The sequence below is a fragment of the Propithecus coquereli genome, unplaced genomic scaffold (assembly GCF_000956105.1).
Source record: "Propithecus coquereli isolate 6110/MARCELLA unplaced genomic scaffold, Pcoq_1.0 Scaffold222, whole genome shotgun sequence".
NCBI lineage: Eukaryota > Metazoa > Chordata > Mammalia > Primates > Indriidae > Propithecus > Propithecus coquereli.
In genome coordinates this window covers 1,925,197-1,942,253 of record NW_012147412.1, presented here as the reverse complement: position 1 = coordinate 1,942,253, position 17,057 = coordinate 1,925,197, and the positions used below count along the sequence as shown (strand labels likewise).

At 39.6% G+C, this 17,057-nt stretch overlaps 1 protein-coding gene across 1 annotated transcript in view; it reads right to left on the bottom strand.

Annotated features, from left to right (window-relative positions):
- The window catches only part of SORL1 (sortilin-related receptor, L(DLR class) A repeats containing), a 165,151-nt gene that overhangs the window by 106,802 nt on the left and 41,292 nt on the right, over positions 1-17,057 (bottom strand). Inside the window, exons 7-9 of the mRNA XM_012644914.1 lie at positions 7,112-7,213; positions 5,919-6,088; positions 801-993 (exon numbers count right to left, since the gene is read on the bottom strand). Coding sequence (XP_012500368.1) covers positions 801-993; positions 5,919-6,088; positions 7,112-7,213 — 465 coding nt within the window. The remainder of the gene's footprint in view (positions 1-800; positions 994-5,918; positions 6,089-7,111; positions 7,214-17,057) is intronic.

Here is a 17,057-nt window from a genome sequence, read left to right as displayed (position 1 = left end):
TGCAAGCAAGTCTATTCTGTATCCTCAGGTAATCAGATTCAACCCTTCCCATATGTTCATTCCTTCCACCACCTAAACTCAGACGTAGAAACCAAAAGCTGATTAACTGTCCTACAGTTCATAAATAAACTGGTCAGGGAAATAAAAAGTGGAATTTTAATGATACCATGAATTTTATTCAACTAAAGCCTGACCCCCACAGCATGCTAGAAAAACATACCCAGCCCCCTGGCCCGAACCACACCACGATGATGCTGAGCTGCTGAGGTCTGAGGACACTACAGAGGGACGAGGAGGCACCTAAATATTAATTAATATTTCTCTGTATCTATTTATAGCTTGCCTCTTTCCAAAATTATATTTGATGTGGTAAAGCAAGACTCACTGCCAAATAGAAAAGAAAAATCAAAAAGTGAATTCTAGGGCAAGAGTCTCCAAAAGAATTTTCCCAAGGGCCACAGACACAGCATACAGGAGATTCAACACAGCTTACCATGGACAAACAAAATTCAAAAATGCAAAAGTTAGTAACTGTCTAACTAAAATGTTATAGTTTCTCTAAAAATGAGTACTATTTGTTTTCTTCTGAGTTCCTTCTGCCTAGAAGTGGTGGTGGTGCCTTGGCACAGAGTTTGGGAACTGCAAGGGTAGCACTACAGACCAAAGTTTGTTCCATGTGATATTAATGGAGTACTATGTGATCCTGCGTTTTTCCAATAAATACTTGATGTAGGAAACTACCACAGATCAGGGCTCTTTCCCATATGTTAAAATGCAAAACAAGATTAAAGCATCTATACCTCACAATTGATTTTCTCTCCATATCCTGTGAAGGCTGGAGCCTGAAGAAACTCCCAGGTTCCCCCTTTGTCAAAGGTGATGACTGATCTCATGTTCTCCTCATTCATAGAACCATTAATCAGAGTAGCAATGTAGACTCCTTGTAACCCTTCCACTCGGTGGAAGTCAGCAAATGGTTCATTTGCAAAATACCTACAATAAGAGAAAATGAACAGCTGCAAACCTGAATTGATTATTTGCTTGGTATTCTATTTAATATAATATTTGCTTGTTATTGTGTATAACATAAAATTTAACCATTTTAAAGTATACAATTTAGTGGCATTAAGTACATTCACAGTGTTGTGCAAATATCGTCACTGTTTAGTTCCAAAATATTTTCGTCATTCCAAAAAGAAACCCCACACCGTCAGTCACTCTCCATTTCTCCTTCCCTCCCCAGGCCCTGGCATCCACTGATCTGCTCTCTGTCTCTATGGATTTGCCTAGTCTGGATATCTCATATAAATGGAATCATATAATATGCAGCCCTCTTATATGGTTACTTTCACTTAGCATAATGTTTCAAGGTTCATCCGTGCTATAGCATGCATCAGTACTTCGTTTCTTTTCAAAGCTTTTGACCCCAAATCCTCCAGTGAGCCTTGACAAACAGAAAATACTAAGCCAGAACTGCAAGACACTAATAACATGCTGAGGCTTAAATTTTAACCCAATCTGTAGGAAGACAGCTAAGGGTTACACAGCCGCTGTCCAGGTACTTACAACCCAATTATCCAATGCCCTGATCAGACAGAAGCCCAAAGGGTTTTCTGTCAGGAAGCCCAACAAAATTGGTCGATTCCTTCATAAAGAAACAGTACATACAAGGATGGTTCTTCTAGAAAGCCTGAGTTGATACTTGTTAACAGTGAAGCAGAGAATAAGGCCCTCCTAGGCTTTAACTACTATGCTAAAATACTGTGATTTCACTGGAAAGTAGTTTTGTGCTGAAATGGCACACACATTGCAAATGTGATGGATCTTTGAGAAACTGTGACCATGGCTCACACATGGCTTTTAAGACAGGAAGTGTGTGCCCTTCACGTGGAGGCTCTAAGCCACAGGGCTGTTAAACGGGAAGGCAGGGAACTGCTTTTCTCCGTCATCTGCCATACAATCTCTTGAGCTGGGTGACTGTTCTGCCACCTCAAACAGAAAGACACAAATGACACAAATGATAACCTTCGAGGCAGGAAAAGGAAAGAGTAGGAGCACCACAAAGCTACTTATGACTCAGAGACGGAGCAAAATCCTAAATAAAATGCCGAAGTTGAGACCAAACTCTCTGACATGTGGTTTCCTCGGGTCTCTTTTAATTCGATTTCAGGCACTTCCTTGGGAACCGGCTGAAGGCCTATTACCCTCCTGTTCTGTTTACGTCTGTTCTACTTCTTTTGATTCTATCTTCGTGAAATCTGCCGTCCCAAGGTTTATGGGCTTCTTTCACACCTCTGGGAGGTCTGAGTTTCTCTCATTTGGACCTGTTCCTGCCCCCCCAGTCGTACTCCTGAGAGTTTTATCTTTTACTCCCAAGCAGAAGCCTTCCCATCCCTCACGCACTCCCCGGCCCTTAGTCCCAGCCCATCCTTTCATTTCCGCTCTTGACCTGCTCTGCGACAAGCACCCTGAGTACTTTCTCTGAAAGTCTGTTTTCTTCCATGTTATCCTCACTGGCCCTCGCCATAGTGCTTCGCTTCTCCCCTTCTTCCCAGAGTGCCCTGGGCCAAGACTCACCAGGTCCCCTTCAGCCACACTGAGCACAGAATCCACACCATGGCAGCCACTCCTGCCAAGCGGGCAGTGCCCCTCCTTAAGGTGCCCCCACGGACCTGACATCTCATCAGCACATGAGTTCCTACGAAGCAGCCAACGTCTAGCTGCTGCTTTCCATGAAACTCCTACCCAGCACACCCTACCAATGCCAGGGTCATCCCTATTAACAGTTCTTTCTCCATTTCCCTAGGTAAATTAGAACCAGGTCCTGGGCATCACACTTTCCTATGTAGTTCAAAGAATACCTCATTTCAAATACCACAGAGGTTTATTCTAAGCCAGTTTACCCATGTAATCTGCTAATTCACCCTTATCCCATTTCATCTGGCTAAGATCGAGATGCAGAAGACAAAACGTCACTCAACTGAGCACAACTGAACCTCGCTAGTCCTGAGATAAATCTGAGGAGAATAAGAAAACTGAGTTGGATGCTGGTCACTGACTCTTCACGTGAAATCTATTTTCAATTTCTTAACTGGACTGACCACTCGGGGAAGGCGGGGGGACCCTCGTAACTACATTCAGGGCCACCTGTATGTGTGAGGTGGCCCGATGGCCACATCAGTGAAGCTACTACTTCCGGAGGAACCCCTCTTTCTGGCTTCTGACTCCTCCCCTGCCGTGTCATAAAATATCCACCCGGATTACCTAACAAATGAGGAAGACGAGGAAATCTTTAGCAAGCTATGACTACCCACCCCATAGCCAGAGGCTCTCAAAGATAAAAAAGAAAAAAAGCATCAGTGAAAGGCCTGAGGTATAATGATTCATGATTTTAATTATAAAAAAGGAGAATATTATCCACCCATAAACATGAATGAGGTATTGATAAATGCTATACACAGATGAACCTTGAAAACATTATGCTAAGTGAAAGAAGCCAGACACAGAAGGTCACATATCGTATGATTTCATAAATACGAAATATCCAGAAAAGGTAAATCCATAGAGACAGAAATGAGACTGACGGTTGCCAGGGGAGGGAGGAGGGGACAGTGGGGATAAACTGCTTCATCGGTACGGGGTGTTTTCCTTTTTAGAAATGAAAATCTTTTGGAATTAGATAGAGGTGATAGTTGCACAACTCTGTGAATGTACTAAATGCCACTCAATTGCTCACTTCAAAATGGTTAAGTTTATGTTATGTGAATTTCACCTCGATAAATTATTTAAAAAAAAAAAAAAAAGACACAGGAACCAGCCTAAAGGAGGTAGGAGCTGCCACTGACCAAACTAGGACAACCTGAGCATCGAAATGAATCATGGCAGGAATGGTGTATAACACATTAAATAATAAATAATCCTTGAGTCTGTCAGGGGGAAAAAAGGAATAAAAGATGACAGCACCTTTAAAGGAAAGGAAACAGGAAGTGGAAAGCTCTATTGGAGACCAGGTAGAATTTTGGGCACTCAGATCGCTAACAGGCAGCTCCAACCTGATAGGTCCAAAACCACACTCGTGATCTCTGCCCGACACCTGCCCCTGGCCAAGCCCTCTCTGACACACTGGGCAGCCATCATTCTGCAGCGGCTCAGGCCAAGCAGCAGTGGTCCCTCAGCTCCTCGTTCGCTCACACCCCTCAGCTAATCCCTAAACAGATCCCATTGGCTCTAATTTCCAAATATATTTAGAATCTGACCATTTCTGTCATCTCCACTGCGACTGCGCTGGGTCCAGCCAGCATGCATCCCCGCTGGCCTGGATTTCTATAATACTTTCACAACTAATCTTCCTGTTCCCACCTTTGTCCCCCTGTAGGAGTCAAATTTCCACACAGCCTTAAAGACAATTGTAAAGATGAGTCACATGGGTATTTACTTAAAATTATTTATAACACCATCATTTTGTTTTATGTTCTTTTCTTTACATAATGCAATTCACAGTTTTTTAAATGGAGAAAAAAATTAACAGGTTAAGTCAGATGATATCCGACCAAAATCTTCCATTTCACTTAGAAGAAAAAAAAAAGTTCTTCAGATGCCCTTGAAGGCCCTATAGGATCTGAGCCCTGCTCTCTTGGATCCTGTCTCTCACTTCTCTCTCTTTCCTTCAGCCCTTTGAACTACCCTGGCCTCCTCTCTACCCCTGCAATACACCAAGGCAGTCCCACCTCAGCATTCCTGTGCTTACTGTCCCCTCCCCTATAGTGCTGCTCACCCAGGTGTCTGCCTGGCTCCCTCCCTCATGTAACCCAGGCACCTGCTCGAATGCCTCACTCCAGGAGCAGCCTATAGAAAAGAACACCCTTGTGAACCCCTGACCCCTCATCTTGCTTTATTTTTCTTCTCAGCATGTTACCAGGCATATCACGTATTTGCTTATAGTCTGTCTTCCCCAAGTAGAATATAAGCTCCATGGAGGGAAGAGGGACTTCGTTCTGATTTTTCATTGCTGAATACATTATTTCATGGCTGTACCTAGAACACTGTCTGGCAGAGAGGGGCAGCAGACTTGTTGAACAAATCGAAGATGGAATGAACTGCCCCCAGAAGCAGATACAGCAGACACAGGGCATGCCCTCTGACCTGGTGCTCATGGCCTGAGAGACTGACCCCAGCCCAGGCCAGCCAGCTTCATGCAGGAGACTCCAAGAGCAGAGAGGGACCCTAACCAGTCATACAAGTCACAAAAGCTGGCTTGTCAAGCAACAAATGAGAATCAATGGCCCTGAAAGGATCTTAAAAGGACCCCTCCCAAACTCCCAACTCCTTCGCAGCCCCTTGATGGGTGTGGTGCTCAGAGAACGCCCGTCGCTGGGATTGCCAAACAGCTCCAAGCACATGATTTATGGATAAAAGGATCAATGACATCAGTGCCTTTCCTACAAAACAACACTGTGCTATAATACTACCTTTAAAAAGAAAAAACAGTAATGATGTCAATTAAGCTGAGCCACTTGGAGGCAAGGCCGTGTGGCCACATGCGCCAGCTCTTACTGACTTTATATCTTCTAAGTTCTCTATCCCACTGGCTCAGAGACCACAAAACCAGATAACCAAATAAAGGAACCCAAGGGAGTGGCTGACAGAGTGGCTATGATCCTAAATGTCATTCAGAGCAGCGGTTTGCAGCCTTGGCTGCATGTACGAATCACCTGGGGATCCTTTTAAAATCCTCCTACCCGGACCACACCCCAAACCAATTCCATTGTGATTTCTGGGCAGGTGAACCAAGCATCAGGGTTTCTGAAAGTTCTCCCCGTGACTTCCACATGTGCAGCCAATGCTGAAAACCACTGAAACGGGGAGAGGCTGTTGGTTGTGTTGTCTAAGAAGGCAGGGGAGGGACTCAGTCTCCTTACCTCACCAACGTGTCACTGCCAGCCCCTCCCGGGCTGTAATAAAGCACATTCTCCAAGGACAGGGAGAATTTCAGCCCTTCTGCCTCTGAGATGTATAAATTGGTGCGGTTGTTACTGTGACTGACACACACAAACACCTGGTCCTCGGAGGCATCTGCGATGTAATATTCCTTTGGAATCAAAAGTCAAAGATATGTAAGTCAAAAACAAATATGCCCTCTGGGCTTTTTCTATACCCATGAAAGCAATGACTTTCAAACGTCCCAGTGACAAAAGTGGGCCTAACAGCCCACAGGAAGTTCTCTAATCTTGGCAAAGAAGCTTGGACTACTTCCCCTTTGGAGAGCCAGAGGTAGGTCTGCAGCCTGCTCAGGTCCCTTATTGCTAATGGGGCACAAAGTGAGAATGGGCCACTGAACTCCATGAATGACCTAAAAACCTCTTTTTAGTTAATAATATCTCCTTCTTTTCCCCCATGAGACCTTTCAATATAGATACAGATTAGCGTGCACCTCATTTCCCTTTATTTTCCCTAAGGTGACTAGAAGAAGGTGGAACCCACAGAAACTAGCAAAGAACTGGCAACACCATTCTCTACCACATCCCCTCCAAGCTACGCGCCTTGCACCACACTGACTGCCAATGCCAAGGCCTGCCAAGGAGCCCTCGCCTGTGGTCACTTCTGATGACCCAGCCCATACTGATTTCTCCTACCTTTCTCCATGTTAACATGCTACATATTCAAGCACTTGACTATATATGGCTGCTTCCTGTGCTCTGTTCTTGGTCTCTCCAAACTGTCTGTTACTAAAAGGTGAGACCCAAATCTTAACCCTTTTCAGAACCCAGCAATCTGCAAGCAATACAGCAGGTAAGTGATTAAAAAACTCCTATTGCACGTAAACTTTCCATTGCTTCAGAACTGGCACATTTAGGCCACTGACTCTGGCTCCAACCTCTCTGCCAGTCCTGCTCCACTTAAAGCAAATTAAGGTCCCTGCTCAACTCCACTTCAGTAAAGTGAGAAACAACAGGTCAAGATGCCCAAAGCATAAGGGCTCACTCTCTCTAGAAAGTGAATTCAGGGAGCCTCCATAAAATCCCCACAGCAGGACATTCCCACAACACCCTTCCCCTGACCTCTGCGTGGGGACAGTAACACTTCTTCCCAGCCTCACCCAGACCCCACTCACATTAATAGGATGCCTCGTGACAAACTGGGCTGGTCGCATGGGCTTCCGGCCAAAGGAGACCCAGAGCTGGACAGAAGGCTGCTGCTGGCCACCCAAGAGATGCTGCCAAGGAAGAAGAGAAAAATATTAATTGTGCCAGATTATAGCCACTCAAAACAAGCAAAAAAGAAAACAGAAAAGTTAGACCCCTCCAAATCTACTAGAAACACAAAATAGAGAATACAACTGCAAATTCATTATTTCTGCAGTGTCTGCCATCACTGGACAGCTTGGACTGTGCTGCTTTTCCCCGGAAACCTGGTCCACCATAGATAGTAGACACTCCACGGACATTAGATGAGGAAGGACAACGGCATGATGGGAGAACTTGGACTAGGAGAGAGTGTTTGAGGCTGCCAACGCTTAAGCAGAGTGGAAGGGAGAGGATTGTGTGATACGGATAAAGAGACAGGCAGGGTGCAGCCTACAGCCCCCAAACCACCAGAGGGTGAGATCAGCCACACACTGTGCACATAAAACACATTCTCTTCTCCTTCCTACTCCTATTTTTAGATTGCAAAGGATATTCCAGTCATAAGGCTTTAATTTGTACCAAGACTTCAGGGAATCTTCACTGATTCTGTTTTTTAATCTGAATACTTCCCATTGAATAAGGTCTTTTGCTAGAATATATATCCATCAGTAGAGTATTCGACATGACGTTGACCACATCACATTGCATTTTAGAGATTTTAAGCCACAGCTGGAATCTTGAAAATGTGTATAAAAGCACTAGATCAAGAGCTAGCTCTACCACCTAAGAAAATCACAAAATCTCTCTAGCCTTTGGTTGATTCATGCATAAAATGAGAAGCTTATATGCATCAAGACTTCCACATAGATGGGTTTAAATGGTCCAGAAACCTGTAAATATATGTACAAAATGTTTGCATATATGCACTTAGTCATTTTGCTAGGGAGGGTACATGCCTATTAATACCATCAGATTCTCAAATAAGTCTATGACTCAAAGAAGGGTAAGAACTGCTATAAAGGCTCTACGTGGTTTCTTTCAGCTCTAAAGAACGTGACCAAGAAGTGAAGGCAAATGTTGCACACGTATCAGGGAAGACACAGGGAGGCACACCCTCGCACGCAGCGAGTCACACAAATGACTGTGAAACTCACTGAGATGCTGGGATCCCCATCCAGAAGGCTTTGCTGACTAGGGTGCTGTTTATGATAAGTATTACTTCCTATCAAATAAGGAACACATCAATTTATTTTACCAGTAATATAACAACTGAGTACCCTGTGGGGCTCATATATGGCATGCAAACACTACCTGAGGACCAAGCTGAAAAACACAGCTACTTTTGTTTCATTCGAGAAGTGTACATATTCAAACGACCATTGAACAAATGATTAAAAATAGTTTGTTTTAAAGAAGCCAGTTAGAGAGGTACAAAAGACTGCCTTTCCAAAATGGTAACTTGAAAACCATATTAATAGCTTATACTCAGTATGGGGCCAAAGGAAATGATAGATCTATTAAAAATATACAAACATATTACTTGAATGAAAAAACAGTTCCCAGCAAAATTGTTACATATAAATTCCAAAAGCCCTCATTAAGTCGATAAAATGTTATAGCTTTGTCAGATGATTAGTTTGTTACTCTATATACATATAAATATTTATGAATATATAAATACAAATATCAATAAAATACATTTTTATGCTTTATATTTTTTTCACAACTTCCAACTGTGAGTACAACTTAAAAAGGAGTAATTTCTCAGTGACACCCAGGCCCATCATTAGTTAAAAGTACTTAATGATCGCTGCTGGGAGCCCTGAGAATTGAGAATATATTTCATAGGCCAGTCTTACCCCATAAATGCAAAAATCACAGAATACTGGGATCATTAGAAAAATCTCAAAATGCATCCAACCCGCTACCTTACGGAAGAATCATTCCTAAACCTGGACAATTCAGGTTCACTCCCAATGGATTCCTAAAGAGTTATTACTTTATTGTCACCAAGAAAAATATTAGCAATTAAACTATAGCATATTACTGATGGTAAGATGCACTGCAAGGCCTTGACACTTTTCTTAATAAACCACAGGTTTTTGGTTAGTTTGTTTAGTTTTGTGCCCCTATTATTAGAAAAGTAAGACATGCTCATCAAAAACATCCAAGGGATAGACGGGTAAAAGGTAAAATGCAGAAGTGCAGCTCTGATTCTCAGTCCCACATCCCACTCTACCTGCTGGAGTGCCCACGGGCTGACAGCTCTCATGCATTCTTTCAGAAATGTTCTGTGCCATCACACACAAGCATATTTACATAGTGACAGACACTGCTACATCCACCCCCAACATCCATTATACCTTTCCTCCTGAACAACAGGACCCTGACTGCCACCCAGAAAAGACTGGTTCTCTACCTTTTTGGCAGCTATGTGTGGTCATGTGACTAAGTACTAGCCAATGAGGTGCAATGCTGGGATCAAAAACACAATTAAGGAATAAGACATGGTTTCTTTCTTCTAGAAGCCATCAGTCTAGGGAGATGTAAGACATATCTTAGAAAGAAATAGCATATGTCACAGCCATTTGGGGATTAAAAATACCAAATTGTTTATAGCCTTACTACTAGGATTCTTTGGGGCCATGGTTCCTTTATACACACTCATCTGTGGGTCTTTATGCACAGAAACAAAAGGAACCAGTGTTCATGTTGGATTTCTAGGAAGGCCACTTTAAGAGACTAAATTAGTTGGAAGAGGTCCTACTTTGGCCTTTCTGTCTTTCCTTATTCTTCCTTACTACACTAAGAACTCAAAGACTAATATGGGCATCTTGGAGCATGAGGTAACCTGGAGAATAAAAATCATTACTTTGCATTGCAAAACAGAAAGATAGAAGCCTGGGTCCCAGTAACACCAGAACACCAACATACCAGCCCTAGACTGCCTACAACCAAACTCCCATCTTAAATAAGCTACTTTTATTTCTACTGTTACCAGTGGCCTAACACAATTCCAAATTGTTACAGGCAATCGAATTTTTCACATACAAATGGGATCACGATATAAATATTGTTGTGCAACTGAATTTTTTCCATTAACAGTGTATCTTACTATTCTATAATTTAAATTTCTATCATTAATAGTGAATTTAAATATCTTTCCATTTAACAGCTATTGATAGGCATTTAGATTATTTCCAGAAGCATTCTTCAATGAATATACTTGTATATATAACCTTTTTCAGAACTTCACAACAGTACTCTATAGGATACATTCTTAAAAGAATTCCTAAGTCAAAATTTTTGATAGTCATCATGAAATGGCCCTCCTAAAAGGTTAACCAGTTAATACATCCACTAGCACACATACCTTCATCAAAAACTAGGAATTATTTAAATGTTTTAATCTATGTCAATCTTATAGGGTCTAAAAACTTATAAGAAGATTTTTAAAAATTTTTTTTTTTCATTTCTCATGATTAAAAATAAATTAAGGGCTGGGTAATCCTAGCACTTTAGTAGACCGAAGCAGGAGGATTGCTTGAGGACAGGAGTTGGAGACCAGCCTGGTCAATATAGCGAGACTCCATCTCTAAAAAAAATTTGAAAATCAGCCAGACATGGTGGCATGCGCCTGTAGTCCTAGCTACTTGGGAGGTTGAGGCAGGAGGATTGCCTGAACCCGGGAGTTTTAGGCTACAGTGAGCTACAATCACACCACTGCACTCCAGCCAGGTAACAGAGTGACCTCTCTCTAAAAATTAATTAATACATATCTGAATAACCTGAATTTCCACTGATAGTTGAGATTGTGTCAAGAAAAGAAATGGGAGATTAAGGAACTAAATAAATGACACATTCTTCTCAAGTGAAGGCCAAAGCATATTGCAGTGAGCTGTTCAACTGAAAGTTTCACAGTGGTTCAGCTAGAGAAAATTGGTGGAAGAATTGAGGTACCCCAAGGCAGGTGGCAGCACAGGGACACCAGTCCAGAAGCACCTGAGCCCAGCATTTGCTCCCACAGTCTCCTTTGGAGCAATAATAAAGTTTCAGCAAAACATCGTTATCCGAATTAGCGTTGTTTACAACAAACATCACAAATAATACATTGCTAAGATACGACATCGGGGATAATCCAGGGGAAAAAAATATTAAGTAGTGGGTAGATAGCTAAAGAGAGGTTAGCAAACACAAGCAAGTAATACCGAAGCTAGATGAGGGCATGTGGGGAGGTCATAACCGTATTAACTGTTCTTTTGTATAAGTTGGAAAATGTCCATAATAAAGTTTAGAAAGTTAATGTTAATCGTAACACTTCCAGAATGGCAAAGAAATCTCGAAAGCCACTCATCCATAAAAGCAAGAAAAACAATGACAAAAATTCTCAAAATCAACTTTTTCAGAATTCTGAAAATTAAATAAAGTTTACAAAAATCCAAGGAGCATTTATTCAGGAACAATGGCTGAATCTTGGCAAAAACAGCCAACTTTGTGATGGTTTCCTTTGCCCCAATCCCCTCCCTTTCCAGCTCTTTGGTAGCCTTGGAAACCCTCAGCCTCACATTTACCATAGCTGTGAAAAATAGCAGCCTGGCAGCCGCTGGAGAAGACAAAACAGGTTTAGAGCTCCCAAAAAGCCTGACCTGTCTGGTGGCTGGCAGGAATGCTGCCTTCTCAGGTCTTATCTTTATATAACCTGACTCAGCTCACTATACAAACAGCCCTATAGCCAGCCAGGGTATTTATGGAAAACAGTGAGTGACAACTGGCAAATGTTTAATATCACAGCTGCCAGAGGCAGTATTACCACTTGGGGCTAACAAGAGGCTAACTAAACAGCTTAAAAGGAAAAATCGGGGAAGAAGATGTCCTTAAGAGGTTGTGATAACCTCTGAAATATTCCTGGGACTCTACAAGGTCAAGCAGATAAGAGCTGTGAGTATATTCAGGAAATAATTGAAAAGGGTCAAATCTCTCACCTCTGGCGAATTTTGAGACTCTGCACAAACAGGAAGTGAAGGCTAGGGCAGAGTTGTAAACTGCCTACCAACACATACCAGAGGCCATCAACAAAGGCAGAGAGACTTATAGGTTCAAAGCATTTAAGAAAATCTCTGCCAAGTCATTAGTTGACCACTAAGCAAAACTATCAGACATTGTGGTGGCAATACATGATAAAGAATACAAACTTTACAGCAATAGCACAGGAAACTCGCTGAACAAAAAACCAGCAACAACAACAAATAGCAACAACAAAAACCCTAAGGAGTAGGTATTTTGATGTCAGGAGATGCCACGACATTTAAAATGTCCAATTTTAACAAAAAAATTACAAGACAAGCAAAGAAACAGTGAAGTATGGCCCATACATAAGTGAAAAGAACACTCAACAGAAATCGTCCTGAGAAAGTTCAGATATTACACTTAATAAACAAAATATTTAAATCAGCTATCATAAATATGTTCAGAGAACTAAAGGAAATCATGTATAAAGTATTGAAGGAAAGCATGAAGGCAATATTTCATTGAATAGAGAATATCAAGAAGGAAACAGAAATTATTTTTAAAAAGAAACCAATAGAAATACTGCAGGTGAAAAGTACAATAACTCAAAAGAAAAATTCAGAGGACTTGAACAACAGATCTGAACTGGTGGAAGAAAAAAGCAGTGAGCTTTAAGACATGTCAATAGTGATAACTCAGTCTGAGGAAAAGAGCAAAAGAAGAATTTAAAAGATAATCAGAGCCCAAGAGACCTAGGGGACACCATCAGGTGTCCTAACATATGCATTACAGGAGTCACTGATGAGATAACAAAGGAGGAGAAAGAATATTTGAAGAAATAATGATCAAACTCCCCAAATTTGATTAAAAAAACATAAATCCAGTAAGTTCAATGAATTCCCAGTAGGATAAACTCAGAGACTCATTCTTGGGTACACCATAGTAAAATTGCTGAAAGCCAAAGATTAAGAATCTTGAAAGCGGCCAGGCACAGTGGCTCACGCCTATAACCCTAGCATTCTGGGAGGCCGGGGTGGGAGGAGGATCGCTTGAGCCCAGGAGCTTGAAGTTGCAGTAAGCTATGATGACGCCACTGCACTCTACCTAGGGTGACAGAGTGAGACTCTTTTTCAAAAAAAAAAAAAAAAAAAGAATCTTGAAAGCAGCAAAAGAAAAGTGATTCATCACACATAAACAGTCCTCAATAAGACTAAAACTGTGCTGATGGGCTCAAAACGTATAAATATGAGACAATAATAGCACAAAGGGGAGGGGAGGCAATGGAGCTATATAGAACAAAGATTTGGTATATTATTGAGTTAATTTATGAATGTTTGTTGTAATCCCCAAAGCAAGCATTAAGAAACTACCCAGGAAAAATATTTAATAAAAGTACAAGGGGATGAAAATGTCACCCTATAAAATATTTAATACAAAAGAAGGCAGTAATGGAGGAGCAGAGGAACAGCAACAACAACAAAAAAACCAAAACCATAAAACATATAGAAAGCAAACAGTAAAATAACAGACTAACAGATGTATAGCCTACCTTTTAGTAATTACATTAAATGTAAGCAGATTAAACACTCTAATCAAAAGGCAGGGATTAGGAGGATGGATAAAAGACCTGACACAACTATTATGTTGTCTACAAGAATTCAAAGACACAGACAGATCGAAACTAAAAGAAAGAAAATGATAGACTACATAGACAGTACTCAGAGAAAGATAAGTAGCTATAGTAATAGGCAAAATAGACTTTAAGACAAAAATAGTTGCTAGAGACAAAGAAGGGCATTTTATAACAATAACAATCATAAACATACATGCACCTAACAAAAGAACTCCAAAGCACATGAAGAAAAACTGCCAGGATTGAAGGGAGAAATAAATAATTCAATAATAATAGTTAGAGATTTCAACAGAGATTTCCCCACTTTCAATATAGAAAGAATAAAATAGAGAAAAAAAAAAAAAAAAAAAGATCTGAACATCACTATCAACTAAGTAGACTTAAACATCTACATAATAGCCCAAAACAGCAGAATATACATTCTTCTCAAAGCAAATTAAACATTCTCAAGGATAGAACATATGTTAAGTCTTAAAATAAGCCTCGATAAACTTAAAAGAACTGAAACCATATATAGTATGTACTGTGACCATAATGGAATGAAATTAGAAACCAAAAAGAGAAGAAAACTTTGGAAATTCACAAATACATGGAAATTAGACAACATATTCCAAAATCACCAATGGGTAAAAAAGAAATCACAAGTCATTAAAAAATACTTTAAGATGAATGAAAATGATAACAGCATACCAAGCACATGGGATGCAGCTAAAGCAGTGCGTAGAGAATAATTTATACCTGTAATCACTTATATTAAAAAAAGAAGAAAAATATCAAATCAATAACCTGATTTTCCATCTTAAGAACCTAGAAAAATAATAGCAAACTAAACCCAACGCAAATAGAAGGAAAGCAGATTAGAGTAGAAATAAACAAAATAGAGAATAGAAAAACATAAAGAAAATCACTCAAACAAAATGCTGGTTCTTTGAAGAGATAAACAAAATTTGCAAACTAGACTACAAGCTAGACTGACCAAAAAGAGGGAAGACTCAAATTACTAAAATCAGGAAAGAAAGGAAGCATCACTATTGGCCTCACAGAAATAAAAAGGATTATAAGTGAACACTATGAATAATTAAACAATAACCTAGATTAAATGAACAAATTCATAGTGAGATACAAATTACTGAAACTGAATCAAAAATAAATTTAAAAATCTAAAGGTACTTAGTTAGTAATCAAAAAACTTCCCACAAAGATAAGCCTAGGTCCAGAAGCCTTCAGTGGTAAATTCTGCCAACATTGAGGATAAAAATGATTATAAACCAAGACCAAGGGGTATTTAACACAGAAATACAATGTTGGTCTAACAAATTAAAGAAATCAATGTAACATACAATATTAATAAAGGATTAATAAAAAAGAAATATATGATTATCCCAATTGACACAGAAAAATCATTGACAAAACCCAACACATTTTCATGATAAAAACACTCAAGAACCTAGGAATAGAAGGGAACTTCCTCAGCCTGATAAAGGACATCTAGAAAAACCCCACAGTTAAAAATCATACTTAATGGTAAAAGACTGAATACTTTTCCCCTAAGATCAGGAATAAGGATGCCTGCTCTGTTCACTTCCTTTCAACATTTTACTAGAGGTTCTAGCCAAGGCAGTTAGGCAAGAAAAAGAGATATTAATAAAAGGCCTCTAGACTAGAAGAATTAAAACTATCTCTATTAGTAAACAATATTATCTCGCATACAGAAAATCCTAAGGAATCTACAAAAAAATAATAATAATAAAGCCATTCAGCAAGGTTGTAGAATACAAGATCAATATATAAAAATCAATTATATTACCATACACTAGCAATTAACAATCTGAAAATGAAATTAGGAAATGAATCATTTACGATGCAGTCAAAAAGCATAAAATATTTAGGAAAAAATTTTAACAAAAGAAGTCCAAGACTCGTACATTGAAATCTAGAAAGCACAGTTAAAAGAAATTAAAGAAAGCCTAAATAAATGGAAAGCTATCCCCTTGTCCATGCACTGGAAGACAATATATTAAGATGGCAATACTCTCCAAATTGATCTGCAGATTCAACACAATCCCTATCAAAATCCCATATGCCTTTTTTCGCAAAAATTGAAAAGCTGACCTTAAAATACATGTTGGAAATGCAAGGAACCCTGAATAGTCAATACAGTCCTGAAAAAGAACGAAGTTGGAGGGCTCGGACTTTCCAAATTCAAAACTTACTGCAAAGCAACAGTAATCAATTAATTTTCAACAAAGGTGCCAAGATAATTCAAAGCACAAAGCACAGTCTTTTCAACAAATGGTGCTGGGACAACTTGTTATCCACATGCAAAAGAATGAAGTGACTACTTCATGCTAGACACAAAAATTAATTTAAAATGAATCACAGACCTAACTCTAAGAGCTAAAACTATAAAATTCTTAAAGGAAAAGAGAAGCATATCTTCATGATCGCTGGGCAATAATTTCTTAGATAAAACACCAATACCACAAGCAACAAAAGAAAAAATAGATAAACTGGACTTCATGAAAATTAAAAACTTCTGTGCTGAAAAAGATACCATCAAGGAAGTAAAAAGGCAACCCACAGTATGGTAGAAAATATTTGCAAATTATATATCTTGTATATAGAATATATATAGAATAAAAACTATTACAATTCAACAATAAAGAGATAACCCGATTTAAAATGGACAGGGATTTGCATAGACATTTGTCCAAGAAAGATACACAAACGGCCAACAGGCACATGAAAATATGCTCAACATCCTTAGCCATCAGGAAATGCAAATCAAAACCACAATGAGATACCACTGCACACTTAACAAGGATGGCTATAATCAAAAAGACAGACAATAACAAATGTCGACAAGGATGTGGAAAAACTGCAACCCTAATACATTGCTGGCGGGAATATAAGATGGTGTAGTCCCTTTGCACAACAACTTGGCAGTTTCTCAAAAAGTTAAATATAGAATTACCATATGACCCAGGAATTACACTCCCAGGTATATATCCAATAGAACTAAAAACATATGCCCACAAACTTGTATACAAATGTTCCTAGCAGCACTATTCATAATAGTCAAAAAACTGAAACAACTCAAATGGCCACCAACTATTGGATGGATAAATAAAATGTTATATCCACTACAACAGAATACTACTCAGCCAATAAAACTGATTAAAGTAATGAGAAATGCTACAACAAAGATGAAACTTGAAAACATGATGCTATGAAAGAAACCAGTCACGAAGGTCACATTTTGTATGATTCCCTTTATATAAAATATCCAAGGA